This window comes from Pongo pygmaeus, chromosome 19 (genome assembly GCF_028885625.2).
Source record: "Pongo pygmaeus isolate AG05252 chromosome 19, NHGRI_mPonPyg2-v2.0_pri, whole genome shotgun sequence".
NCBI classification, from domain to species: domain Eukaryota; kingdom Metazoa; phylum Chordata; class Mammalia; order Primates; family Hominidae; genus Pongo; species Pongo pygmaeus.
The window spans coordinates 91,343,609-91,371,542 of NC_072392.2; the positions used below are offsets into that span (position 1 = coordinate 91,343,609).

A 27,934-nucleotide genomic window follows, 5' to 3' on the forward strand; every position below is an offset into this window, starting at 1 on the left:
TCGCAACCAGCCTGGCCAACATGGTGAAACCCCAACTCTACTAAAAACATAAAAATTAGCCAGGCGTAGTGGCGGGCGCCTGTAGTCCCAGCTACTTGGGAGGCTGAAGCAGGGGAATCGCTTGAACCCAGGAGGTGGAGGTTGCAGTGAACCGAGATTGTGCCACTGCACTCCAGCCTGGGCAACAAAGTGAGACTGTCAAAAAAAAAACAAACAAACAAACAAAAAAACCAGACACTATTGGATTAAAGGTACACATAGTAAATATATAGAAATCAATGGTAACGTGTACATCCATCAGAAATTTTACTTGCATTTAATAAAAACTAATTCTGCCTTATTGAAATGGAAATAAAATTTATTAAATGGTTGAGTCAGTTGCAGACCTCTCAGGAGGAACAGAACAACCACACAGCGGTAAATAGTCAGATGATATCCCCTAATTGCACCATAGAACTAACCCAGTGAAGACAGTGGTGTTGCAACCCTGAGGGTGTCAGTGCTTCAGGCTGCATCACCAGCACTGAGACCCCTCAATACTGTTTCCAGAATCATTGCCATGTGTCTTCCAGATTTGGACACAACCGCTGCTTCTGCCACCCTCATAAAAATGCATTATTATTATCATTATTATTATTATTATTATTATTATTTTGGAGATGGAGTCTCCCTCTGTCACCCAGGCTGGAGTGCAGTGGCACAATCTTGGCTCACTGGAACCTCTGCCTCCTGGCTTCAAGTGATTCTCCTGCCTCAGCCTCCTGGGTACCTGGAATTACAGGCACCCGCCACCAAGCCTGGCTAATTTTTATATTTTTAGTAGAGACAAGGTTTTTCCGTGTTGTCCAGGCTGGTCTCAAACTCCTGACCTCAGGTGATCCACCCTCCTTGGCCTCCTAAAGTGGCAGGATTACAGGTATGAGCCACTGTACCTGGCCCAGGAATAGATTCCTTGTGGCCGCTGCTTCTTTCTGTCACCAGCTTCTCATCCAAAGCTATGTGCAGGTGCATGTGATTTGCATTTCTAAGCTCATGCATCCCGGCCCATTTGCAAAGGAGGCTGGGAAGTCTGATACCTGGTTATTCCAGAGGTGAGCTCTATCTCATAAGATGGGAAATTCCCCATAAGATGATTCATATGGTGGGCAACCAAAAAAGACAAATATTCACTACAATGCAATTTGACTGTCGTTTTGTCAGGATGGCAATGTGATCCAAACTACTGCCCCTGTGTTTTCCCTAAGGATTCCTAATTCCCAAACACCCTGAACTGGCTTCATGAACACTTTATTTTTTCTACGATTCGAGTTTCCTCTAGTTCGTGGGTTTTCGTTCTTTTTTTTTTTTTTTTTCTTGAGATGGAGTCTCACTCTGTTGCCCAGGCTGGAGTGCAGTGGCACGATCTCAGCTCACTGCAACCTCCACTTTCCAGGTTCAAGCCATTCTCCTGCCTCAGCCTCCCGAGTAGCTGGGATTACTGGTGCCCACCATCATGCCCAGCTAATCTTTGTATTTTTAGTAGAGATGGGGTTTTGCCATGTTGGCCAGGCTGGTCTTGAACTCCTGACCTCAGGTGATCTGCCCGCCTCGGCCTCCCAAAGTGCTGGGATTATAGGCATGAGCCACTGCACCGGGCACCTTCAAATTTATTTCCAATTAATTATTTCCAGCTCCGTCTACAGAATAGGGACAAATTAAAAACAACCTTAATGTCCACCAATTCGTTAAAACAAATTTGGGACAATTACAAAGTTATTTGTACACCAAGTGGAAGATATAAATACATACCTGGTTACTGTAACGACTTTGCAAATTTAGAAAATTAGTGAGGCATTGCCAAAACAGTAAAGCAGGAATAATTGATTTAAAGTGAGTTGGGAATTTTTTTTAACTATCCCCATCTCCTCATCTACTGAAAATTTAGATTCTTATATTTTATTGTTTTTTCTCTACTGTTATATATGTTTGGGTTTTTTCCTATTGCAAAAGCAATGTGCGCATATACAGACAGCAAGATTAATATAAAAATGCCTGTAATCTCACCACCCAGTGACAAGTAGCCTTATCTCCAGGACAGTAGCTTTGAGCGTAGGCTTTGGGGTTAAACTGCCACATATGGGTTGGGCGTGGTGGCTCACACCTCTAATCCCAGCACTTTGGGAGGCCAAGGCAGGTGGATCATCTGAGGTCAGGAGTTCAACCCCAAAATACATAACAGTAGGGAGAAAACATTAAAATACAAGAATCTAAATTTTGAGTAGATGAGGAGATGGGGATAGTTTAAAAAAAAAATCCAACTCACTTTAAATCAATTATTCCTGCTTTACTGTTTTGGCACTGCCTCACTAATTTTTAAAATTTGCAAATTTGTTACAATAACCAGGTATGTATTTACATCTCACACTTGGTATACAGATTACTTTGTAACATAGTGAACACTTGTCTCTACCAAAAATACAAAAATTAGCTGGGCGTGGTACCACAGGCCTGTAGACCCAGTTACTTGGGAGGCTGAGGCAGGAGAATCGCTTGAACCCAGGAGGCAGAAGTTGCAGTGAGCCGAGATTGTACCACTGCACTCCAGCCTGGACAACAAAGTGAGACTTCATCCCAAAAAAATAAAGAATAAAAAACAAAAATGCCACATCTAAACCCTCATGACCTTAGAAAAATTCCTCCATCTCTCTCCCCTCAGTTTTTCCATTTATGAAAAGGGGATGTTAATGTCCCTTCACCATAAGGTTGTTGTACAGACTGAATGAAATAAGGTCGACTGAGCCCTTAGCATACCTGGTGCACAGTGAGCTTCTAGAAACACTAGCTGTTATTTCAGATCCTGTCCTTGCATTGGTCTAGTTATTTTCACAAAAATGGCACATTTCGTCAAACCTCTATTACTGGACATCAAGGTGGTCTCCAAATGTAATAATTACTAACAGCACAGAGCAATAATTATTTGCAAAAAAAAAAAAGTTTATCAGAAATTTTAAGATAGGCAGGCATTAGTTAAAAAAAACAACTTCTAAAAGTCAAAAATCCTTTTTGAAACATTTATAAAATATTGTGAAATTGTCCCCACCTATTGATTCAAAGGTGCACCACATATAACAGGCATACACAGTGCTGGAAGAAAATAATTGTCTCAATCAAAGTGCTTTTGACCATATGCCCTGTGATCAGTCCCCAGAGTGATGTCACATTGTCTGATTTGACTTGCAGCCTGCTGGACAGAGACATGGCTTTACAAGGAGCTTAACGGTTGAAGTCAGATCTGCGGGAAACTCATCCAGTGTTGCCTGGCAATACTGCTGTCAGGTGGGCAGTCCCTTTGGGTCCTGCAGTTACCTGCTGGCCAGATACCAGCCCAGTGCCAGCAAATGCCAACAGCGGCCCGCACAGATGGACCACAGGAGATGACCCAACAGCGGGTATGGGCGAGGGTACAACAAACGAATCACTGACTGGAGAGGCAAACCTCAGCCCAGCAGCTGCCACATCTGGGCCAGGCACGGTGGCTCACGCCTGTAATCCCAGCACTTTGGGAGGCTAAGGCAGGCGGATCACCTGATGTCAGGAGTTCAAGACCAGCTTGACCAACATGGCAAAACCCCATCTCTACCAAAAATACAAAAATCGGCTGGGCGTGGTAACACATGCCTGTAGTCCCAGCTACTCGGGAGGCTGAGACAGGAGAATCGCTTGAACCTGGGAGGCGGAAGTTGCAGTGAGCCGAGATTGTATCCCTTGTACTTCAGCCTGGGCAAGAGTGAGACTCTGCATGGCAATAGAGCAAAGCATGGTTGACTTGGAAGGCTCTTGCTTGCTGTCCGTACCCCTTGAAGACCACTGTTATCTAGAAGTGGAGGTAGCAGGAGAATGAAAAATAACAAAATTCTGGAAGCTCATCTTTATGTCTGAATTTCTCTCACCTCCTATTTTTGGCCCCCTTTCCAGCCTAGGGCACATTTTCTTAGTGACAGCTGATCAGGAGGATGAAGTTGACATGGCGCCAGGACTATCTGTTGGCCACCTCCCCACAATGCACTATTCTCCTCTTCTTGCACCATGCCCTCCTCCAGAAGCATCTCCAGACTCTCAGAGCCCTGGGGTCTTGTCCTGCTTCAACTCTGCTTCCTGGAACCCTAGTTCTGTTTTCATGTAGCGTTGGAGTCCATCCATTAGCCTGGAAGTAATTACATTCCCTCTTCTGGGATAACCTTGACTCTCTCTCCTTGCACTCCTTCAGTGACCAGGCAAAGTAGGCAATAGCATAGGAAAAGAGCTTGGGCCTCAGACAGCATAGGCCTTAAGTGTCCTCGCCATTAAAAACAAAAGGTAGGCTGGACACGGTGGTTCACACTTGTAATCCCAGCACTTTGGGAGGCTAAGGTGGGCAGATCACTTGAGGTCAGGACTTTGAGACCAGCCTGGCCAACATGGTAAAATACAAAAATTAGCTGGGTGTGGTGGCGGGCACCTGTAATCCCAGCTACCCAGGAGGCTGAGGCAGGAGAATTGCTTGAACCCGGGAGGTGGAGGTTGCAATGAGCCAAGATTGTACCATTGTACTCCAGCCTGGGCTACAGAGTGAGACTTTGTCTCAAACAAACAAAAACAAAAACTAAAAGGTAACTCTATGAGGTGACGGATGTGTTCATTAAGTTGATTGTGGTAATCATTTCACAATATATGCAAAAAGCAAATCATCACATTATACACCTTTTATACACATTATACACATTTATACGCTGTATAAATAGATACAAGTTATATTTGATAATGACACTTCAATAAAGCTTAGAGAAAAAAAGAACTGGGGTTTCACAAAGTGACTCCAATTATGCGTTAATCAGCTGTGAGAACTTAAGGAGGTTACTGACCTCTCCACAGTGGAGGTGGGAAGTTATTCCTCCCAGGAAGATAGCTTTCTGTTTCTTTGAGGGTTAAATGGGACTCTGCCCCCCGAGTACTATCATCAGGCCAGGCACAGAGAAGGCACATGGGAACTGCATCCCTCCTCCTTTACCCAATCTCTGCACACTTCAGAGTTGAGAATCTGCAAAGAGCTCATTCTGTCAGGTAGGACAGTGAAACATATGACTTCAAATCCTACTTTAGATTATGGCTTTGCCTGCAATGTTGAGAAAGCAAAGACGGGCTGCTATCCTACCTCGCATCCTTGCACAGCTTGCTGCTGCCCTGTCACTGCTTAATTAAACAGAAGTGGCCACACATCCAAATCCTTTAGAGGCAAACCCTTTCAACAGCTGCTGCTGCTTTGATCCCTCCTGGGATAACTTTGAAGAATGTTCTGTCAAATGGAGCAATTTGCTGGGAAGAGCAGCCCCTGTACTTCCGTCCTGGCAGGTTTTTATTATAAACCGCATTTGCATGGAAACAGGATTTGTTCTTGGTTCCAAAGCAGGTCAGGTTTATTATCCCCAAATACATCCATCACTCTCCCTAGTCATTACAGGTCCCTAGTCATTACAGGTGACATTGGCAACATGGGGAAGGCGAAGGGGGGCAGTGCCATCCTCTGAGGGTTTAAGGAGAGATTGGATACAGATTGCCTGCAGACTTCAGGACATCTCTACGAGGGGAGGAGGGGAAGAAAGGGGACTAAGCCCCATAGGGCTGTTTCATTTTCTTTTTTCCTTTTTTTTTTTTGAGATGGAATCTCACTCTGTCACCCAGGCTGGGGTGCAGTGGCGCGATTTCGGTTCACTGCTAGCTCCACCTCCTGGGTTCACACCATTCTCCTGCCTCAGCCTCCTGAGTAGCTACGACTACAGGCGCCTGCCACCATGCCTGGCTAATTTTTTTTGTATTTTTTAGTAGAGACGGGGTTTCACCGTGTTAGCCAGGATGGTCTCGATCTCCTGGCCTCATGATCTGCCCGCCTCCGCCTCCCAAAGTGCTGGGATTACAGGTGTGAGCCACCGCGCCCAGCCAGGGCTGTTTCATTTTCAATTTGCAGTGGGATCCCAAGTCTTTGAATGTTTCATTTTCTGTGCCAAAATTTTAAAATATTAATACAGAAGATGTCACTTCCTAGTCCTAGGTAGGGAGAAGGAACACAGGAAAGAGGAAGATGGAGTAGTAACTGATGTCAGCAAAGCACATGGCATTATCTACTTGCAATGTGTCCCCCAAAGATGGCGATTCCTGTAAAAGGAATGAAGTAGGGAGGGAGCAGGCCAGCTGGAAGATCACACAGATAAGTCCATAATCTCAAAGCAAGTGGGGCACTAGTGGGTGTGGTGGGGGGTGTAGGGGTATGGGGAAGGCTAGGGAAATCAAGCCACTGGGTGCACTTGGAGGAAAGGGGGGTGCTTCTAGGAAGCTACAACCACATATTAGAAAGACTGGAGGGCCAGACACCACATTCGTATAGAGGCTGGGTCTGTCTGAGAGGATCACCCAGTGCTTGACTGGTGTGTGTTTTCTACTCTGTGCTTTTCTGTGTTTCTCTCTCTCTTTTTTTTTTTTTTTTTTTTTTTTTTTTTGAGACAGTCTCACTCTGTCGCCCAAGCTAGAGTGCAGTGGCGCAATCTTGGCTCACTGCATCCTCCACCTCCCCAGTTCAAGCAATTCTCGTGTCTCAGCCTCCCAGGTAGCTGGGATTATAGGCGTATGCCATCATGCCTGGCTAATTTTGTTTTTAGTAGAGACGGGGTTTCACCATGTTGGACAGGCTGGCCTCAAACTCCTGACCTCAAATGATCCACCCGCCTTGGCCTCCCAAAGTGCTGGGATTACAGGTGTGAGCCACCACAGCCTGCCTTTTCTGTGTTTTTCAAGTGATCTTTGTTGAGCATGCAACTATTTTGTAATTAAAAAAAAAAATTTTTTTGTTTCGTTTTTAAAAAAAGACATGTATTCCTAAGAGCATGGTCACCAAGGAAGTGGGTTCAGGTTGGGAGTGGGCGCTGGGAAGAAGGCAGACAAGCAAGACTTTTTTTGAAATGTATGAGTGGCGGCCAGGCGCAGTGGCTCACGCCTGTAATCTCAGCACTTTGGGAGGCCGAGGCAGGCGGATCACGAGGTCAGGAGATCGAGACCATCCTGGCTAACACGGTGAAACCCTGTTTCTACTAAAAATACAAAAAATTAGCTGGGCGTAGTGGTGGGCGCCTGTAGTCCCAGCTACTCGGGAGGCTGAGGCAGGAGAATGGTGACAACCCAAGAGGCGGAGCTTGCAGTGAGCTGAGATCGCACCACCGCACTCCAGCCTGGGCGACAGAGCAAGACTCCGTCTTAAAAAAAAAAAAAAAAAGTATGAGTGGCAAGACCCAGGAATAGCTCTTCCCACCACTCCCAGAAAAAATAAATGGCCAAAAGCCTCAGGCTCCTCCTGGGGGGATGCTATAGACTGAATGCATCCCCTCAAGTTCATATGTTGAAGCCCTAATTCTCAATGTGATGGTATTAGGACATGGGGATTTGGGGAACTGATTAGATCATGGGCATGAAACCCTCGTGAATGGGATTAGTGCCCACAGAAGAGATGCAAGAGAGATCTTGCAATATCCTCACATGGAAAACAGATCATCTCTCGACCATGTGAGGATACATGGTCTCCACCAAGAAGGTGTCTATCTGCAAATCAGGAAGTGGGCCCTTTCCAGACATTAGATTTTGGGCTTCCCAGACTCCAGAACTGTGAGAAATAAATGTTTGTTGTTTAAGCTGTCCAGTCTATGATATGCTGTTACAGCAGCCTGAGCTGACTCAGACAGGAAGGAAGAAAATGGAAAAAAAGGAACAGGGCAGGATGAGGACTGGGTCCTACCCACCAACAGAAATTGATACGATTGTGGCTCATCTATTCCAGCTCTTGTTGCCCGCTGCATACCAAAAATGAAACTGACCTTGGAGAAAATGCCTGGGCATCCTGTTTAAATGCAGATTCCTGGGCCCTCCTGATTCACTTAGTTACAAAGTATGGGGTTTGGATCAATTTTTCAGGCCACCCTTGCAAGGGTAATGTTTGAGGACCAGCGAAGAGGTAAAAAAAAGACAGGGAAACAACCAATGATGAGGGATCTGTGAGCAAACTGAGCTGATTGTATAAAAGAGAGGCGCCGTTTCTGTCTTGGTGATTACAGGAAGACTTTGCTGAGAACTTGAGTGGGTGTGGAGCTTGTATGCTTTGGGGACAGACAGACCTGGCTCTGCCACTTACTAACAGATAACTTTGAGCAAAACAATAGCCTATCTGAGCCTTAGTTCCTTAACTGCAAGCTGGAGATTCTAAAACTCACCTTGCAGAATGCTTCTGAAGAATATATGAATACAACTCTGTGGCATTTATACTCATAACCCAGTTATCAATGTTCTGAGCCCTTGGCGGTGCATTATTCAGTCTTTTCCTAGGATTTATCTTCCCCAGAATCTTCTGGGAATGGAGGTAGAATCTGAGTAAGGTCACTTTACCTCCTGGGATCCTCACAGGTTGAGGGGTTGCCATACATTTGATCAGAGCTGTCCCCTGTAGCATCCCTCTTCTCCTGCAGTGTCTTTTCCTCCAATGACCCCTGTCATTCAACTGCCCGCAGTTCACTGCCACCTGCTGATGACCATCTCTGGACCCTAGACTTCTGGCCTAGCTCCTGCAGGCCACCTGGCTCTATTGTGATTCCCCATCCCTGGTCAGCAGCTTTGCTTGACCTGCTGTTCTGTGGTGAGGACCACAGAAGGGATGTTGTAAGCTAGGAATGTGATTCTCCCCCTCATACTGTAACCCTCTTTTTCCCAGAGCACACAGGTACCTTGAGGAAGATGGATTAGTCTGTCCTCATGCTATTAATAAAGACATACCCAAGACACAGTAATTTATAAAGGAAAAGAGGTTTAATGGACTCAGTTCCACATGGCTGGGGAGGCCTCACAATCATGGTGGAAGGCAAAGGAGGAGCAAAGGCACGTCTTACATGGCAGCAGGCAATAAAGCATGTGCAGGGGAACTGCCCTTTATAAAACCATTAGATCTCACGAGACTTGTTCACTATCATGGGAACAGCACGGGAAAATCCCGCCCCTTTGATTCAATTACCTCCCACTGGGTCCCTCCCACAACACATGGGGATTGTGGGAGCTACAATTCAAGATGAGATTTGGGTGGGGACACAGCCAAACCATATCAGAAGGCAAGAGTGGAGGGTGTCACATGAATTAGACATGGCCAGGTATGCTGAACTCCTACTGTCCCTGGGACCTAGCACCCATTGACCTTTATGGCCCCTGCTCAGGTTCTGTGAGCCATATTTTCTCTCCCCCTTGTCTAGCCTTTTCTTGGACCCCCGAGGCCGTCTGTGCAATCTGAGTAGATGGGCTTGCTAACTCTCATAGAATGCTCTGGGATGTGGGCATGAATACCCTACCATGTTCTTTGGTTTGCACGAAGCTCAGGAGCTCCATAGGTAAGAATGCAAACCCTGTCTACAACTAAAGTTCAGAAGTGTTTGGGCCTGTCTGCTGAAAGGGTGGAGAAGTGGGATAGGAACAGACTGTGACAGACCTTACATATCATATAAAGATGTTTGTCCTCTCTTCTGTATGTAACTGAGTTGGGCAAGACCTTTGGGAGGACCATGTTTTGCTGGTAATATAACCAGCCGACATCTCCATTCCCAACCCAAGCCCCATGCTGTTCAGTATTGCTAGAGAAAATCTTATAACCTCGTATATAGGTGATGGCCCCCAAGTTCACACTCTCCAACCACTTCTGGGCTCCAGATATTAGGCAGTAATCTCACGTGTTCACTGCTTCCTCATTTCCCTCAAGTTTGGGGGAACTCTCCTAACTCTCCAAGCCCTTACCTCCTATTCCCTCTTCTACTGCTCCCCAGAGAAGATAGAAGAAATTAGTAAGTGAATAAGCTGATTCTCAAGATGCACATGGAAAGGCAATGGAACTAGAGTAGCCAGTCTCAAAAAAAAAAAAAAAAAAAAAAAAGGAAGAGAAATTTATACTCCCATAGTTCTGGAGGCCAGAAGTCCGAAATTAAGGTGTCAGCAGGTCTCGCTCCCTCTAAAGGCTCTCAGCAAGAATCTTCTCTGACTCTTCTTGCCTCCAGTGTTGCCAGCAATCCTTGGCACTCCTTGGCTTGTAGCAGCATCACTCCAATCTCTGCCTCTGTCGGCCCATGGCTGTCTCCCTGTGTGTCTGTTCCTGTGTCTCTGTTTTCTTTTCTTATAAAGATACCATACCAGTTATACTGGATTAGGATCCACCCTAATAACCTCATTTAACTCATGAGAGACTGAATATGCAGAGACAAGGGCCAGATCATATATAAAAATCAAACTCTGACCCATAGTCTGCAGCCAGTCCAGGAAGTCAACCCATTATCCGCAGTAACCAGTCCAGGAAGTAAAACTACTTCCTGTAGCAACCAGTCCAGGAAGCTAAACAATAACCCTTGTTTTGTTTTGATTTGATTTGTAACTGACAACTTCCTTAATTATTGCTCCCATTTCCAACTTAGGACCAATCAGAGAAAGCCAGATATACTCCCCTAACCAACCATATAGAACGCAGTCAGCCTGCTCCTGGTTAACCAGGCCTGCCTCCAGCTTCCCCACCGTCTCCATTCAGGGCAAAACGAGGACCTTCCCCATGTTCCATTATGAAGTTTTCCCACTCCTCTGCCTGCTTTTGAGTCTCTGCCCAATGCAAATGATGGTGGCTGACTCCCTTGCTACAGCAAGCTCTGAACAAATAGCCTTTGCTTGTTCTCATTTAGGCGGTCTGGATTTATTTATTTCCACACTTGATTACATCTGCAAAATCCGTATTTTCTTTTTTTTTTTTTTTTTTTTTTGAGACAGTCTTGTTCTGTCACCCAGGCTGGAGTGCAGTGGTGTGATCTCGGCTCACTGCAACCTCTGCCTCCCAGGTTCAAACAATTCTTCTGCCTCAGCCTCCCAAGTAGCTGGGATTACAGTCATCCGTCATCATGCCTGGCTAATTTCTTAAAAATTTTTTAGTAGAGATGGGGTTTTACCATGTTAGGAGGGTCTTGAACTCCTGACCTCAAGCAGTCCACCGCCTCGGCCTCCCAAAGTGCTGGGATTATAGGCATGAGCCACCACACCCGGCTTAAACCCCTATTTTCAGATAAGATCACATTCACAGAAACTAGGGGTTAGAACTTCAAAATATCTTTTTGTGGGATGCAATGCAACCCACAACATCACCTAAGGCCCTTGCCCTGCCTTTCCCTCTCCCATATTCTGTTTCCTTCCACAAGAAGCTACCTTCTATGTCCCCAGATTTAGCATATGACATCAAACCCATTTGCTTGTCTCCTCCACTGGATATTATATATTGCTCGGTGGGAGCGGCATCTTATTGGCCTTGAATCCAGTGTGGGATTCAAGGTTGGCCTGCCTCCAGCTTCCCCATTACAACCGTCTCCATTCAGGGCAAAACGAGGGCCTTCCCCATGTTCCATTATGAAGCTTTCCCACTCCTCTGCCTGCTTTTGAGTCTCTGCCCAATGCAAATGATGGTGGCTGACTCCCTTGCCACCATCCTTGAATGCCCAATATGCCCAATAGGCATGCAAAGGTGCCTCATAGAGATTCGTGGTTAAACTTCACAGCCAAGTGCACCCTTCTCGCTTTGTCCCCCTGAAAAATTATTTCTCATCCTTTCAGATCTGGCTCCAGGGTGAGCCCTAGAGTCACCTCCTGACACCCACTCCCAGGCTGGGGCAGGAGTCCCCCAACATTTTTTGGTATACCTATGTCTAACTTCCTGAGAAGTGCGCTTTCCCAAGGTTGGGGTTGCGTTTTTCATCTCCCTATTCCCAGCAAGGAATACAGGGTCTGGAACTGAGTAAATGCCCAGAAAGAATTTGTTGTATGGATGGTCCTGAGACAAAAAGAGCTCTCAGATCCTTCCTGCTCCTTCCATATGCACCCTGTACACACCCACATCCACCGCCATACCCACCTACAGCCAATGTCTGCGGTCACTCCCTGTTGTATGAGTGTCTCCAAACACAATGCAAGGGAAGCCCCACTTGCTGTCTCTCTGTCATAGTGTGTGTGTGTGTGTGCGCGTTCATGCGCGTGTGTTATATATATATGACATTTACCACCTTTTAAAAACTGCTTTCAGCCATATGCTTTCCTCTAACTAACCATTGCTGTTTCCCTCCTTTTCTCAGCTAAGCTCCTGGAAAGAACTGACTCCACTTGCCATCTCTACCATCTCTCATCCAAGCCGCCTTCCTCCTCAACATGCTGCCATCCGCCTTCTGCCCACACCACTTTGCCAGGCCCCAGTGACTTCCTGGATGTTCAACCTAACATTCACTTTTCAGTTCTCCTCTTCCATAACCTTACTTCCTTAATGCTCCTACCTGTGAGACCCTCTCTCCTCTTCCCAGGCAGGCTTTCCTTCCTGCTACTTTCTTGCTCTCTCTCTCTCTCTTTCTCTTTCTCTCTCTTTCTCTCTCATCTCTCTCTCTCCCCATCTGTCTCTCTCTCTCTCTCCCCATCTCTCTCTCCCGTCTCTCTCTCTCTCCCCGTCTCTCTCTCTCTCTCTCTCCCCGTCTCTCTCTCTCTCTCTCCCCGTCTCTCTCGCTCTCTCTCCCCGTCTCTCTCTCTCTCTCCCCCCGTCTCTCTCTCTCTCTCCCCCCGTCTCTCTCTCTCTCTCCCCCCGTCTCTCTCTCTCCGTCTCTCTCTTTCCCCGTCTCTCTCTCTCTCCCTGTGTCTCTGTGTGTGTGTGTGACACTTTTTTTTTTTTTTTCTGAGACAGATTCTTGCTGTGTTGCCCAGGTTGGAGTGCAGTGGTGCAATCTCGGCTCGCCGCAACTTCTGCCTCCTGGGTTCAAGCGATTCTCCTGCCTCAGCCTCCCGAGTAGTTGGGATTACAGGCACCCACCACCACGCTGGACTAATTTTTGTATTTTTCGTAGAGACAGGGTTTTGCCATGTTGGCCAGGCTGGTCTCGAACTCCCGACCTCATCATCCACCTGCCTTGGCCCCCTGGCATCTTTTAAAAGTCAGCATTCCCCATCCTCTCTTCTTCTCACCCTTGCATTCCTTCTGGGTGATCTCATTTACTCTCTCACTTCCACCTATCACCCATAGATAATAACTCCCAGACTTGGCCAGGTGCAGTGGCTCATGCTTGTAATCCCAACACTTTGGGAGGCTGAGGAGGAAGGATTGTTTGAGCCCAGGAGTTCCAGACCAGCCTGGGCAACAGAGCAAAACCCTAGCTCTACAAAAAATACAAAAACTAGCCAGGGGTGATGGTGAGCACCTGTAGTCCAGCTGCTCGGGAGGCTGAAGTGGGAGGATCACCTGAGCCTGGGAAGGTTGAGGCTTGAGTGAGCTGTGACCACACCACTGCGCTGCAGCCTGGGGAAAATCCTGTTTCAAAACAACAACAACAACAAACTTAATGTCCCAAACCTAAATGTCTATTAAATGTCTAGCTCAGTTTTTTTCTCCCAAGTATCTCAACTGATAGAACAAACTATTTTCTAGCCATCCTATGGGCATCCTAATCTTAGCAGAACCCAAAGAGAACTCACCCTCTCTTCCCATGGGGTGTCTGCTCCTCCTCTTTATTCCTCTTGGTGAACAGTACCACTCCCATCCAGTCACCGAAGCCAGAAATCCAGGAATCCCTATCTCCCTACTGTACCCCCATCCTCTTGTTCCCTAAATCTAATAAGCCACTAGGTTTCCAGATTCTTCCCTCTCAAACCCTTCAGAATCACTTAAGGTCAGGAATTTGAGACCAGCCTGGTCAACATGGTGAAACCGTGTCTCTACTAAACATACAAAAATTAGATAGGCGTGGTGGCGCGCACCTGTAATTCCAGCTACTCAGGAGGCTGAGGCACGAGAATCACTTGAACCTGGGAGGCAGAGGTTGCAGTGAGCCAAGATCATGACACTACACTCCAGCTTGAGTGACAGAGCGAGACTCCGTCTCAAAAAAGGAAAAAAAAATAAAATTGTTGAAATAAAAAATTCAATAGAATGGTTAGAAATGAAATATCACCCAGAAAGTCAAACAAAATGACAAAGAGATGGAAAATAGAGAAAAGCCAAGGGAATCAGGGAACTGGTCTGAGTAGTAGAAGTGCCAGGAAGAGAGACAAATGACAACAGAAGAGGAGTAATTTAAAAAATTAATGTAATGACATCTTTTAAAAATAAGGACATACATTTCCAGATTAAAGGGGCTCACTGAATGCAAACCACACAAATGATAAAAGAAAAAAGTGATTCACACCAAAGCATAGCCTGATGAAATTTCATAGCAACTGTAATGAAGAGAAGATTTTAAAAGTTTTTGGGAAAAGACATTGGACACACTCACATCAACGCTGTAAACCAGGATCTAATGGATAAACATCTTTAAAATTCTGAGGGAAGAGGATTTCCAATGGTTGAATAGAATTCTATATACAGTTAAACCATCAGTCAGAAGTGCGGGTATATAAAGACATTTTTACAGAAGCACAGTGTCAAAAAACTTACCTTTGTCATATCTATTTCTGTATAACAAGTCACATCAAATTTTGGTGGTTTAAAAAGTGGACATCTATTATCTCCTATTTTCTATGAGAGGGAAATTTGAGAGTGGCTTAGCTGGCAGTGGCTTCGCTGAGTGGTTTGGGCTAAGGGTTTGTCATGAGGGAGTGTATTAGTCTGTTTTCACACTGCTGATAAAGACATACCCGAGACTGGGTGATTTATAAAGAAAAAGAGGTTTAATGGACTCACAGTTCCATGTGGCTGGGGAAGGCTCACAATCACAGCTGAAGGTGAAAGGCACGTCTTACGTAACAGCAGGCAAGAGAAAATGAGAGCCGAGCGAAAGGGGAACCCCTTATAAAACCATCAGATCTTGTGAGACTTATTCACTACCACGAGAACAGTATGGGGAAAACCTCTCTCATGATTCAATTATCTCCCACCGGGTCCCTCCCACAACACGTGGAAATTATGGGAGCTACAATTCAAGATGAGATTTTGATGAGGACACAGCCAAACTGTATCAGGGAGTAATTAAGGAATCGGCCAAAGCTGCAGTCATCTGAGGCTTGACTGAGGCTGAAGAATCAACCTCTAAGCTCATTCCCGTGGTTGTTGGCTGGAGGCTCCACCTTCCCATCCTATAGGACTGCTCAAGACAGGGCTTACGACCTTTCCTCAAAAGGAGAAGGGGGAAGAGAGGAGAGGGGAGGTGAGAGGAAGGGAAGAGAGGGGAAGGAGGAGAGGGGGGAAGAGAGGAGAGGGGAGGTGAGAGGAAGGGAAGAGAGGGGAAGGAGGACAGAGGAGGAGAGGTGGAGACAGGTGAGAGCCTCCAAGATAAAAGGCACAATGCTTTTCATATCCTAATCTCTGAAGTGACATACCATCATCTATCATATTTATTAGTCATACAGATCAATCCTGGTACAATGTGAGAGGGGCCGTGCAGGGTGTAAATACCAGGAGATGGGGCTTATTAGGGCTTATCTTGGAGGCTGGCTACCACACACCCTTTCTCAAGAAACTCCTGGAGGTGATGCTCCACCAAAACGAAGAAGTAAGCCAGACAGAGTGAGAAAGACCAAACAGAAGACGAACATTGGGAAGCAAGAAAGAAATCCTCAGGGTAATGGTGAAGAGAAGTCCTGAGATGAGAGCTATGCAGCAGACTGCAGCAGACTTCAAGAACAACTGGTCTAGATCGAGCAGAAGGATAATGATCTCCAGGAAGAATGCCTCTAAGCCATAAATGAAATCAATATGTTGAATAAAGTTAGAGAAGATTTTTGACTCTGCAGAATTTAGGAATGAATCATTAATAGGTACATTAAAAAGGAAGTAAAAAAAATCTGGGGGGCTGGCCATGGTGGCTCACGCCTGTAGTCACAGTATTTTGGGAGGCCAAGGGGGGCAGATCATTTGAGGTCATGAGTTACAGACCAGCCTGGCCAACATGGTGAAACCCTGTCTCTACTGAAAATACAAAAATCAGCTGGGCGTGGTGGTGCATGCCTGTAATCCCAGCTACTCGGGAGGCTAAGGCAGGAGAATCACTTGAACCCAGGAGTCAGAGGTTGCAGTGACCCGAGATCATGCCACTGCACTCCAGCCTGGGTGATGGAGTGAGGCTCTGTTTCAAAAAAAAAAATTTTTTTTTTTTTTTTTTTTTAAACAAAGAGGTAATCATTAACTTCAGGGAAAACAAAAGACTCTACAAGAAAAAAAAGAGGCCAGCAAAGCATAGTGCTTGGCTCAGCTGTAAATAATATTTACATTGTTATAGTAATGCAAACATTGACTACTGACTTGACAAAAATTATGGTAACTGATGTGGTTTGGCTGTGCCCCCACCCAAAATCTCATCTTGAATTATAACCCCCATAATTGAACCATGGGGGCAGTTTCCCCCATGCTATTCTGAGAGTGACTTCTCATGAGATCTTATGGTTTTATACGTGTCTGGCATTTCCCCTGCTGACCCTCATTCTCTCTCCTGCCACCCTGTAAAGAGGTGCCTTCCGCCATGATTGTAAGTTTCCTGAGGCCTCCCCAGCCATGTGGAACTGAGTCAATCAAACCTATTTTCCTTATAAATTACCCAGTCTCGGGCATTTCTTCATAGCAGTGTAAGAACGAACTAACACAGTAACTATATTGGGAGGAAAGGGAATAGGGAAGTTTATCATATAGGTGGTGAGCTGGGGCTCTTGCATAGGAAGCCAATAGAATCCAAAACAGAAAAATCAAGAAATAGAAGTGTAAGTGTGCCATTTAGAAAACATAGAGGTAAATTCAGTAACAGAAGAAACAAAACAAAGAATTGAAAGTTTTTGTCCTTAGGGAATGTGTCAGAAGTGGAGAAGGATGGAGCAGCTGGGTTTTTGTTTGTTTGTTTGAGACAGAGTCTCACGCTGTCGCCAGGCTGGAGTGCAGTGGCGCGATCTCGGCTCACTGCAACCTCTGCCTCCCGGTTCAAGCGATTCTCCTGCCTCAGCCTCCCAAGTAGCTGGGACTACAGGTGTGCACCACCACCCCCGGCTAATTTTTTGTATTTTTAGTGGAGTTGGGGTTTCACCATGTTGGCCAGGATGGTCTCCATCTCTTGACCTTGTGATCTGCCTGCCTCGGCCTCCCAAAGTGCTGGGATTACAGGCGTGAGCCACCGTGCCCAGCTATAGTCTGCTGTTTTTCTTTAGAAGTCTAATCCTACCATTTGGCTTGATAAAAATAAAATAAAATTTAAAATAAAAAGATTTTACTGGTCAAACAAATCCTTCTACTGGTTTGCACTAAAGATCAGCATATATTATCAGCATATATTTTACTATCTGGACTTCAAATTATAGAGAATTATATAATATTAGAAGAAATTAACCAGGATGAGTTATTTGAGCCCACTAGGCAGCGTCTATCTTCTGAGGGCTACAGAGCTGCTCTCCCTCCCACCCAACTAAATAAACACATCAGGCCGGGCGCAGTGGCTCACGCCTAAATTCCAGTACTTTGGGAGGCTGGGGCAGGAGGATCACCTGAGGTCAGGAGTTCGAGACCAGCCTGACCAATATGGTGAAACCCTGACTCTTCTAAAAATACAAAAATTAGCCAGGCGTGGTGTCACGCGCCTGTAATCCCAGCTACTCAGGAGGCTGAGGCAGGAGAATCGCTTGAACCCGGGAGGTGGAGGTTGCTGTGAGCCGAGATTGTACTACTGCACTCCAGCCTGGGTGACAGAGCAAGACTCCATCTCAAAAAAAAAAAAAAAAATGTATCAAATGTTCATTAAGTCATGCAGCATTAATTGCTTTGTGATGAACTGCCAGTTTTGTGACAAGATACCGAAAACAGGAACAAAACCAGTTTCAGACATGACCACCCTTCATATCATCTTTCCTAAATAGAATACAAGAGGCCATGAAAAAAACACTGGATTTCTGAAAGGCCTGTGAAGGGCAGGAGGACATCAAAAGCAACTACTGTCCTGCATGATTTCTGAACACTTGCAAAGGATTTCAGGCCTGGGGTAGGCTTCTGAGTTCCCTTACCCTGAGAGGACACAGTCAAAAGTTGGACTGCATAGGCCAGGCGCAGTGGCTCACACTTGTAATCCCAGCACTTTGGGAGGCCGAGTTGGGCAGATTGCTTGAGGTCAGGAGTTCGAGACCAGCCTGGCCAATGTGGTGAAACCCTCGTCTCTACTAAAAATACAAAAAATTAGCCAGGATGGTGGCGCATGCCTGTAGTGCTAGCTACTGAGGAGGCTGAGGCAGGAGAATCACTTGAACCCCAGGAGGCAGAGGCTGCAGTGACCTAAGATCGTGCCATTGCACTCCAGCCTGGGTGACAGAGTGAGACTCTATCTCAGGAAAAAAAAAAAAAAAAGGAGTTGGACTGCAGGGCTTAGAAACCAATTTTTCTCCCCTTTTCTCTGATACATTCTTCGTGTTTAGAATAGATGAATGAAGGTGTGTATACCTGTGTAGGAGGATTATATACAGACGTGCTCTTCAGAGACATGACATTGTCAGTTTCCTGTTTTGTGCTTTTGATTTGTTTATTTTTGCCAATAATATCAGAACTATACATCAAAGTGAGTACTGGCTATTCCTAAATAGTCCAACAGCACTAAAAAGTGCACATCTTGGAAAACTAAATATGCATTTAATATCACCACTGCCAATTCATTTCTGGAACTTGTTCTTAAAAATTCACTTTGGAGCTGAAATCAGAATGTTTAGAATAGACTCGCCGGTGTCCAGTCTTCATTCTGGGGGGATGCGAGTAGGATTTTTAGAACCAGTCATATTCTGGTAAGTTGTTTAAAATTTTTATATGCTATGTATACATGCAAAAGTTGTGTTAAAAATTGTTTAAGTTCTGGCCGGGCATGGTGGCTCATGCCTGTAATCCCAGCACTTTGGGAGGCCGAGGTGGGCAGATCACTTGAGGTTGGAAGTTCAAGACCAGCCTGGCCAGCATGGTGAAACCCCGTCTCTACGCTAAAAATACAAAAATTAGCCAGGTGTGGTGGTGGGCGCCTGTAATTCCAGCTACTCGGGAGGCTGAGGCAGGAGAATCGCTTGAACCTGGGAGGCGGAGGTTGCAGTGAGGCCAGATGGCGCCATTGCACTCCAGCCTGGGCAACGAGAGCGAGACTCCATCTCAAAAAAAAGAAATTTGTTTAAGTTCTATTTAAATGGGCTTATTATTGAAGGAGCTCTAAAGTGAGTGCTTCTGCAGGGTCACACTGTGAGGCCAAGCCCCATCTCCCCAGACACCTGCTCTGGCAGGTCATGTTAGGATCCTACAATGTCCTTACCCATCTCTACTGGGAGTGAAAACACCTCCTAAGTCTTGAATCCAATTATTCAAAAGAGTCCAGTGTTCCAACAGGCTAGAAACAAAGCCTAGAACTGTCATGCTTTGCAACCCCAAGTAAAAGGGTCTTGCCAGGGAGAAAGATTGAGTGTCTGAAGCGGTATGGAGAAATTAGGTTTCGGTGGCAGACACAGGGACAATCTGTCAGATCTGGCTGCTGGAGAGTGAGGTGGGAGAGAGGAGGGGAGGGGGAGGAGGAGCAGCCGTTTGTAGGCTGTGAGGGCGAGAGGAGACACATGAACGACTCGGGGGCGGGGGCAGGGCTCCCACTCCCCCTCACCAGGCCGGCCATCTGCTCTGGGGCCTCAGGCAGGCGGGTACCATGAAGCTTGGGGACTGGCAGCCCAACCAGCAAACAAAGCCAACAAGCTGGCTCCCCTACAAGGGAGCAAGAAGAAGCCAGCAGGGAAGTCTTACTTTTGGAAAGCGGCCAGGTCCCATCACGAGGGCCTCACCTGGCTGAACAAAGTCCCTCCTGGTCCTGCGACTGGAACCCATTCCGATGCCCATGGGCTCTGTGGAGTCACCTCCTGTGTCAAAGAAGGAAAACCCACCCTTTCAGCCTTACAGAAACATTTGTAGCACTCAGCAAAAGCATCCTCTGCGGCTTTAGCATGCAGCCGCCAAACAGGCACTAAGTGCCACCCCGCCACCCCCAGATAGCTTTTCAAGACCCTTTTCCAAATCCACTTGTCTTTGCAGAATCCACTCCCTTTGCAGAATTGACATCTGCCCTCAATGACTTCTCACCTGGGCCTCTAGCAATCTCATGCCTGCCTCTTCCCAAGAAGGGCACCCTGATCTCGGATAGAGGAGATTCTCTTTGCCAGGGAGGCCAGAGAGAGGAAAGCCGCCATGGGGAAGGGGAGACAGAAAACGCCAGAATCTGGGTTCCAAGGCACTGCCATCATCCCGATTCTAACAGGGCAGCATCGCATCCCCAGATTGGCAGGAGGATGGGGAGGGGAGTGAGAAAAGAGAAAAGAAAGGCCTTGGGATGGACGTTTGGGCCCCATCCTGCAAGGCCCAGTGCCGAGCTCGCAGAGGCCGCCCCGGGAGGTGAGTTCTGTGCGCTCACCCCACCCCGGGGCCGGCTAAGGAACTGCAGCCTCTTTGGAAACGTAATTGAAGTATGTCAGCTGCAGTGGCTGGATTCACTCCTGGTGTTTGCTTCTTCCGGGGGGCAGAGGCCCTTCAGCAGCAGAAATTCCTGACTCAGAGAGAGAGAGAGAAAGAAACAGGCTCTGTGATAAGAGATGGGACGCCGCTCAGCACGAAGACCCACCCACCCCCAACTCCTGCCAACGCTGGGCCAACATCTCCACTTGGAAATCCTCTCTTCTGGGTCTGCGCCTCCCCAAAGCCCTATTAAATTTTAAATATTCTGTGTCCCGTTAGGGGGGAACTACCGTTTTGGCCACTAGCACAAGGAGACTAGGACGAGGAGAATTTCCAGAGCAAGGAGGAGCTATCCGTGGAGACAGGACAGGGTGGGAGCCTCACCCAGGTACCCGGCTGCTGGCAACACACAGGAACACAGACTCCAGGAGGGAAAAGGCCAGTGTGGTCAACTCTGGCCGTGATTAAATTAGATCCTGACCTTCGTCGCTCTAATTACAACGAGGACCCGAATTACTGGTTCTGGCCCATTTGTGAAGTTGCTGCCCCTTCACAAGCTGTGAAACACCCATTCTACAGGAACCAGTGCATCTTGCCAAAGGGAAGTGAGGTGACGTGTCTACCCTGCTATCTCACTAGGAGAGGAGAGGTAGTTGAAGGGGATTTTCCTTATGAGAGAGAAAACTGGTTCCATCTGCTCATGGAACAGAGACTCCCAGGCCCCACGGCTGCACAAACCCTGCTCAGAACGCCCTCTGCCCAGATAACAGGGTTCCCAGGGTGATGGAGTGCAGTGTGAGTCCCCAGTCTCCTCCCTGGGGGAGGAGAGCTCCTGAGTTGCTTGTGGCCTGACCCAGGACAGTCTTTCCCCCTTCCTAATCTAAAGTTTCTCCACATCAGAATCGAGACAGTTTAACTCTCAGTGGTTCTCGGCTCTAGCTCACATGAAAATCAACTGGGGAGCTTGAAAAAATTACCTGGGCCCCATGCCAAAAATTAAATGAGAATTGCTAAGGACGGAGACAGGGCACCCTCAGTTTTAAAACTCCCCAGGTGATTTTCCTGTGTAGCAGCCTTGTCTCGAAGCCCTGACAGGTGCTCTCAGAGGGGCGTTCTGCCGCTGTGAGTCTATAAATCCCCCCCAGCCCCCCAGCAGCAGCTCCTCTTTTGGGGAAGAGGCTGCTCTTCTGATTAGGCTAATCAGGCAATTCAGCATTTGGTGGGGGATGGGGGCGGAGGGAGTCACACAGCAGGAAAGCACCAGGCACTTCGGTCACTTGGGTCATTCTGGAAGGGAGAGGAAAAAATTCTTCTAGGAGGCCTGGATGATTGTCAGAGCCTCAGAGAACTTGGAAACAATCCAGAACTCATCCACAAAGACATTCTTAGGATGGGAAAGTAACTGCCTGGAGAAGGGCTTAAAACAATTGTGGGCGGGGGCGGGGGGGGTGGTGGCTCATACCTGTAATCTCAGCACTTTGGAGGTTCGAGGTGGGAATGGCGGGGATCACGTGAGCCCATGAGTTCAAGACCATCCTGGGCAACATAGTGAGACCCTGTCTCTACAAAAAATAATAATAATAATTAAAAAATTCGCCAGGCCTGCTGGTGCATGCCTGTAGTCCCAGCTCCTCAGCAGGCTGAGGTGAGAGGATTGCTTGAGCACAGGAGGTCAAGGCTGCAGTGAGCGGCGAACAAGCCACTGAACTTCAGCCTAGGCAACAGAATGAGACTGTCTCAAACAACAACACAACAAACAATTGCGGCTATCGATCGGGGAAGGGACTGTCTCTCTTGTATTGTAATCAGCCTCTAAGAATGATTAAGGAAGGTGGGAGTCCCATTTGCCAATGGATTATTGCTCTGCATAATTATGTTCAGGATTTGGTAGTTAAGCTGTCACTGCTAGCTGTGTGACCTTGGGCAGGGTACTTAACCTCTCTGTGCCTTGCTTACTTCATTCACAAAAAGGGGGGATGAATAATGCTGACGGTATTTCATAGGATTACAGTGAGGATTAAATGAGTTAATAGAAAGCATCTAGCACAGTGCTTGGCACACAGTAAGCACAGAGTAGGTGTTGAAAATTACTCAGGGAAATACAGGGAAAATTACTCATAGGGAATCCATGGCTAAATAAGTTGGGAAACACTGGGTTAAAGATCAACAGCTGTCTTTACTGCAAGATTTCTCAAAATACCAATGTTACTACTGATAAAGGCATGTGCCACAAAGGTTGAGAGAATTAAATGAGATAAAAGGTGTGTGAAACACTCGGTGCGCCCTGCACATAATGGACATTATAATAAGCATGTGAGGCCGGGCGCGGTGGCTCTCACCTGTAATCCCAGCACTTTGGGAGGCTGAGGCCAGCGGATCACTTGAGCTCAGGAATTCGAGACCAGCCTGGGCAACATGGCAAAACCCTATCTCTATTAAAAATACAAAAGTTAGCCGGGCATAGTCCCAGTGACTTGGGAGGCTGAGATGGGAGAATGGCTTGAGCCCAGGAGGTCGAGGCTGCAGTGAGCCAAGATCACATCACTGCACTCCAGCCTGGGAGACACAGTGACACCCTATCTCTCTCTTTCTCTCTCTCTCTCTCTCTATTTTTATATATATATATATGAATGTGAATCTGCAGGACATGGGGTGAATGGTGAATGTGCAGCTGTACACCATTTCCCAGAGTTGCCTGTGCTCTTTTTCTTTTTTCTTTTTTTTTTTTTTCTCGAGAGACAGAGTCTTACTCTGTTGGCCAGGCTGGAGTGCGGTGGTGTGATCTCGGCATACTGCGACCTCCGCCTCCCAGGTTCAAGTGATTCTCGTGCCTCAGCCACCCAAGTAGCTGGAATTACAGGTGCACACCACCATGCCCGGCTATTTTTTATATTTTTAGTAGAGACAGGGGTCTCACCATGTTGGTCAAGGTGGTCTCGAATTCCTGGGCTCAAGGGATCCACCTGCCTTGGCCTCCTAAAGTACTGGGATTACATGCATGAGTCACCATGCCCAGCCAATTTTTCTACATAGCATCTTGCTCTGAGAATTAGTGGTCCAAGAAGCACACTCTGGAAAAAGTCACAGCAGGAGACAGCCTGAGGTTTTCCAACTCTGTCACCATGGCACTGAAAAAGAGGAGCTGGGCCAGGTAAGAGCAGCAGAGATGTGGTTATCAGGAAGAATGTACTGGTGCCAGAGAAGTGCTGGGACAGATGGTGGGGGAGCTGGGGACTCCTCTCTCCTCCAGCTTTCATACCCCGTGCGGGTGGGGTCCCTGTGGAAGGGGCATGAGTCCGAGATTCAGAAGAGCTGATTTGACTCTTGACTTTGCCACTCCCTTGCTGGGTGGCCTTGGGCAAGTTACCTGTCCTCTCTGAGCCTGGTATCTTTACTTGGATAATGATGGAATGTAGGCTATAAACCTGAGAATGTCTAAGGGCCCTTCTGGCTCCAGGATTTTATGTCTATATGCATTTCTGCCAAAATGGGGGAGAAGAAAAAAAGGGAATCCTATCTAGAGCACAGTGTCTTCTAACCACAATTCCTGATTCTAGACTTGTTTGGGGGTGGTTTCCAAAGAGCTTCTAATGCCTACTCACTCACTTAGCCAATGTATTCCCTGAGGGTCGAGGTTGCTAATAGAGAAAAATGGTGACACGCCATGCCAGACTCATAGCTGTTGAGGGCTAGGGGACAGAGACAGGAAGAATGATCCTCATTTGAATTCTTTGTGTATTTGAAGAGACTATTAAATCGACTATGCCACATGCCCCCCGCAACCTCCTTTTTTTTTTTTTTTTAAACAGGGTCTTGCTCTATCACCCAGGCGGGAGTGTAGTGGCATGATCTTGGCTCACTACAACCTCCACCTCTCGAGCTCACGAGATCCTTCCATCTCAGCCCCTCAAGTAGCTGGAACTACAGGTGTGCACCACCATGCTTGGCTAATTTTTTTTTTTTTTTTTTTTTTTTGGAGAGATGAGGTCTCACTATATTGCCCAGGATGGTCTCAAACTCCTAGGCTCAAGTGATCCTCCTTCCTCAGCCTCTCAAAATGCTGGGATTACAGGCATGAGCCACTGTGCTCAGCCCTCAAATTTTTAAACAGTGATATGGTGACTATATTCTATATTTTCCAAACTAAACATCAGGACCCATGGTATCAGAGAGGCTTTTGCATGCTGACATTTCCATTTTCATAAAATGCGGATGGTTTGTGGGGGACAAGGGAAAGGACAGCTAAAAACAGGAGTGTCCCAGAAAGCCAAGGTACTACGATCACCATGTCGAGTATCTCCTCCCCCGCCCCCTCAAACCACCGGACATCTGATGTTCTCCACGGCAGGAGCATTGCTCTTTTCTCATCAATAGAAATGGCAGACCTCACCCTGGCATTCCCATAAAGATGATAAAAACCACATTGGATGCTCAGATTGGTATCTAACACTCCCAAACACATCCAATCCTCCCCTCAGAGCTCTCTTGCTTTCCTCCAGGCTTAATTGCAATACTTACTTTCACCAAATTGATTGCAGACTAACAATTTCCCCCATTTAATTTATTAAGCCACTCAGAGACATAATGACCTATTTGGGAGTTGTGTCTTCCCTGTGGAGCTCCTAGACTATGAACCTCTCTTGGAAAGAGTGAACTGAGCAGCCCCTCCCCATGGAAGGGGCTGGACACTGGCCTGGCCCTTTGTCCTCCTCCTTTTCTTAATTTCCTGCCACCTATTGTCTCTCTGATAACTGCTAACAGAGGGAAGGGTGCTATTTAATTGCTTTAAAGATATCAAACAAGCCAGTTGGAAGGTTATCTCCTCCCCAACCCCTCTATTTTTCTGGCTCAAGGTTTTGTTACTTAGTTACTAGCCAAGCTGCAGTGGAAGAAGAGGTAGCCCCATGTGGATTACAGCTCAGACTTCATTCAGCAGATGGAGGCAGAGTCAAAATAGCCTGGGGGAGCCAAAGGCAGATTAGGAACTTGAGGTTGACACCTGAGTGCAGGTGGCAGCCCAAACAGCTCTTTGGAGGCCTTCAAAGGTGGGGAGGGGAGAAGAGAGGAGGCATACATTTTCTGGATAAAATCAACAATCATCCTAGATGACACATTTCTGCTGTCAAGGTCAATGTTGTTCAGAGCCCACTCAGCCAGCTGCAGTAAGACAGGTGTGCCTAACGTGGGTGCATCAGTACTTTCTCCAGGCTGGGTCTGCCCTATCTGATAAGGAGGGGAAAGCTTGACAAGGAAAGTGCATGGAGGGGAATGTTGCTTTATTTGGTCATCCACATTAAAGCGCATACAGGGCTACATGTGTTGGCTCACACCTGTAATCCCAGCACTTTGGGATTATTCAGCCTATTCAGGAGGCTGAGGTGGGCGATTACCTGAAGTCAGGAGTTCAAGACCAGCCTGGCCTACATGGTGAAACCCTGTCTCTACTAAAATTACAAAAATTAGCCAGGCATGGCGGCACCCACCTGGAGTCCCAGCTACTCTGGAGGCTGAGGCAGCAGAATCCTTGAGCCTGGGAGGCAGAGGTTGCTATGAGCTGACATCACGCCACTGCACTCCAGCTTGGACAACAGAGTGAGACTCTGTCTCAAAAAAATAAAAATTAGGCCAGGCATGGTGGCTCACGCCTGTAATCCCAGCAGTTTGGGAGCCCGAGGTGGGTGGATCACTTGAGGTCAGGAGTTTGAGACTAGCCTGGGCAACATAGTAAAACCCCGTCTCTACTAAAAATACAAAATTTAGCAGGGCATGGTGGCGCACACCTGTAATCCCAGCTACTCGGGACGCTGAGGTACAAGAATCGCTTGGACCTGGGAGGTGGAGGTTGCAGTGGGCCAAGATTGCACCACTGCAGTCCAGCCTGGGCAACAAGAGTGAAACTCCATCTCAAAAAAAAAAAAAAGAGGTGAGGCACGGTGGCTCACACCTGTAATCCCAGCACTTTGGGAGGCCGAGGTGGGTGAATCATGAGGTCAGGAGATCGAGATCATACTGGCTAACACAGTGAAACCCCGTCTCTACTAAAACTACAAAAAATTAGCCAGGCGTGGTGGCAGGTGCTTGCAGCCCCAGCTACTCGGGAGGCTGAGGCAGGAGAATGGCGTGAACCCGGGAGGTGGAGCTTGCAGTGAGCCAAGATCGCGCCACTGCACTCCAGCCTGGGCGACAGAGCGAGACTCCATCTCAAAAAAGAAAGAAAGAAAGAAAGAAGGAAAGAAAGAGAGAGAGAGAGAAAGAAAGAAAAGAAAAAGAAAAGAAAGAACGAACAGGACTTCAAACAGAGCATACTTAGTTATGGGTCCCCTCCCCACACAGAAAATCTCCCTGGACATCAGTGACTTCATCCGCACTGACTGGCGATTAGGCCACATTTCCTGACACCCTGACTCTTCACCTTAAAAGGGTTAGCTTTCCACCACACCAGCAAAGACCCTCAGGACACACGATTCATATTCCCAGCTGAGCATCTACCCGGAGGTAAGCAGACACTCAGGCAGCTGGGTCGTCCTTGCCCTAATCCCTCCAGTGGTGTCCACACCGAGCCCTGCAGCACTGGTAGAAGGTGGTCTTCGGCTCATCTGCAGAGCGGGTCTGAAGCTACATGTAGTAAGCACAAGGAGGTTCTCATTTAGGACATGGCTCTGCAGCACAGTCAACATCCTCCCAGGCAACTGCTCCCCCAAGCCCATCATCCACTTCTTTCAGCTTTGAGTACTTCCAATTTGTTACCTTGTGGGTGAAGTGCACACAGAGGCACGTGTTGCAGGCAAGGCGGTGGCAGGGCTGTCCCTCCTGCACGATCAACCCGTCCCTGCAGCCAGGGTAGAACAGCAGCATCATCTCGGACTCTGCTGGCTCCAGTTATTATTTTTTTTAATGAAACATAAATCTGGTATTAACAGTTTGAGAACTTTTAAGAGATAACATGGTACAAAGGAAAGGAATTTGAGGGCAGAGTGGGCACTTCCTGGCTCTTCCTCCTTTTCCTGGAAACCAGTCAGGTTACTGGTTTTAAACTGGAGGTGGCAACAGGCATTGTAGCAACTGTGTGGCCAGAGGATGCCGAGTTCCCCTGAGCGCAATTCCATGATGCCCTCCTGATATTATTATTACCTCTCTGTCTCTCCCTCTTCCCACTGACGGTGAGCAGACACAGCCCTCTTCTAGTGAGCTACCCACCCCAGCCCTTCCACTTGTATGCACGTGTCTAAAAGAGATGCTGGCTCCCAGATTGACTCCTGGAACTTAAGGCAATTGCAACTCAATTTCCATCTCGCCCTGAGCTCCAGGATGCCAAGATTTAAGCCCTATCATGACCAGTGTCTCAGAGAGAGATGGAAACTCCTGATCCCCATCTCACAGTGGGTACCCCAAGATACGGTTTGGCCCAGGTAGAAGAGAGAGGTG

At 47.2% G+C, this 27,934-nt stretch overlaps 2 protein-coding genes across 6 annotated transcripts in view; both read right to left on the bottom strand.

Moving 5' to 3' along the window:
- Positions 1 to 27,934, bottom strand: part of SLC39A11 (solute carrier family 39 member 11) — a 569,718-nt gene that overhangs the window by 512,022 nt on the left and 29,762 nt on the right. For all 5 annotated transcript variants that reach the window (XM_054459871.2, XM_063655393.1, XM_054459872.2 and 2 more), the window contains exon 2: positions 19,846 to 19,920. In XM_054459871.2, coding sequence (XP_054315846.2) covers positions 19,846 to 19,900 — 55 coding nt within the window. In that variant the 5' untranslated portion in view covers positions 19,901 to 19,920. The remainder of the gene's footprint in view (positions 1 to 19,845; positions 19,921 to 27,934) is intronic.
- On the bottom strand, positions 27,041 to 27,364 carry LOC129018302 (DNA-directed RNA polymerase III subunit RPC10-like). Its single transcript, XM_054459885.2, is given in 1 exon segment — positions 27,041 to 27,364. A coding segment is annotated over 1 exon segment (324 nt).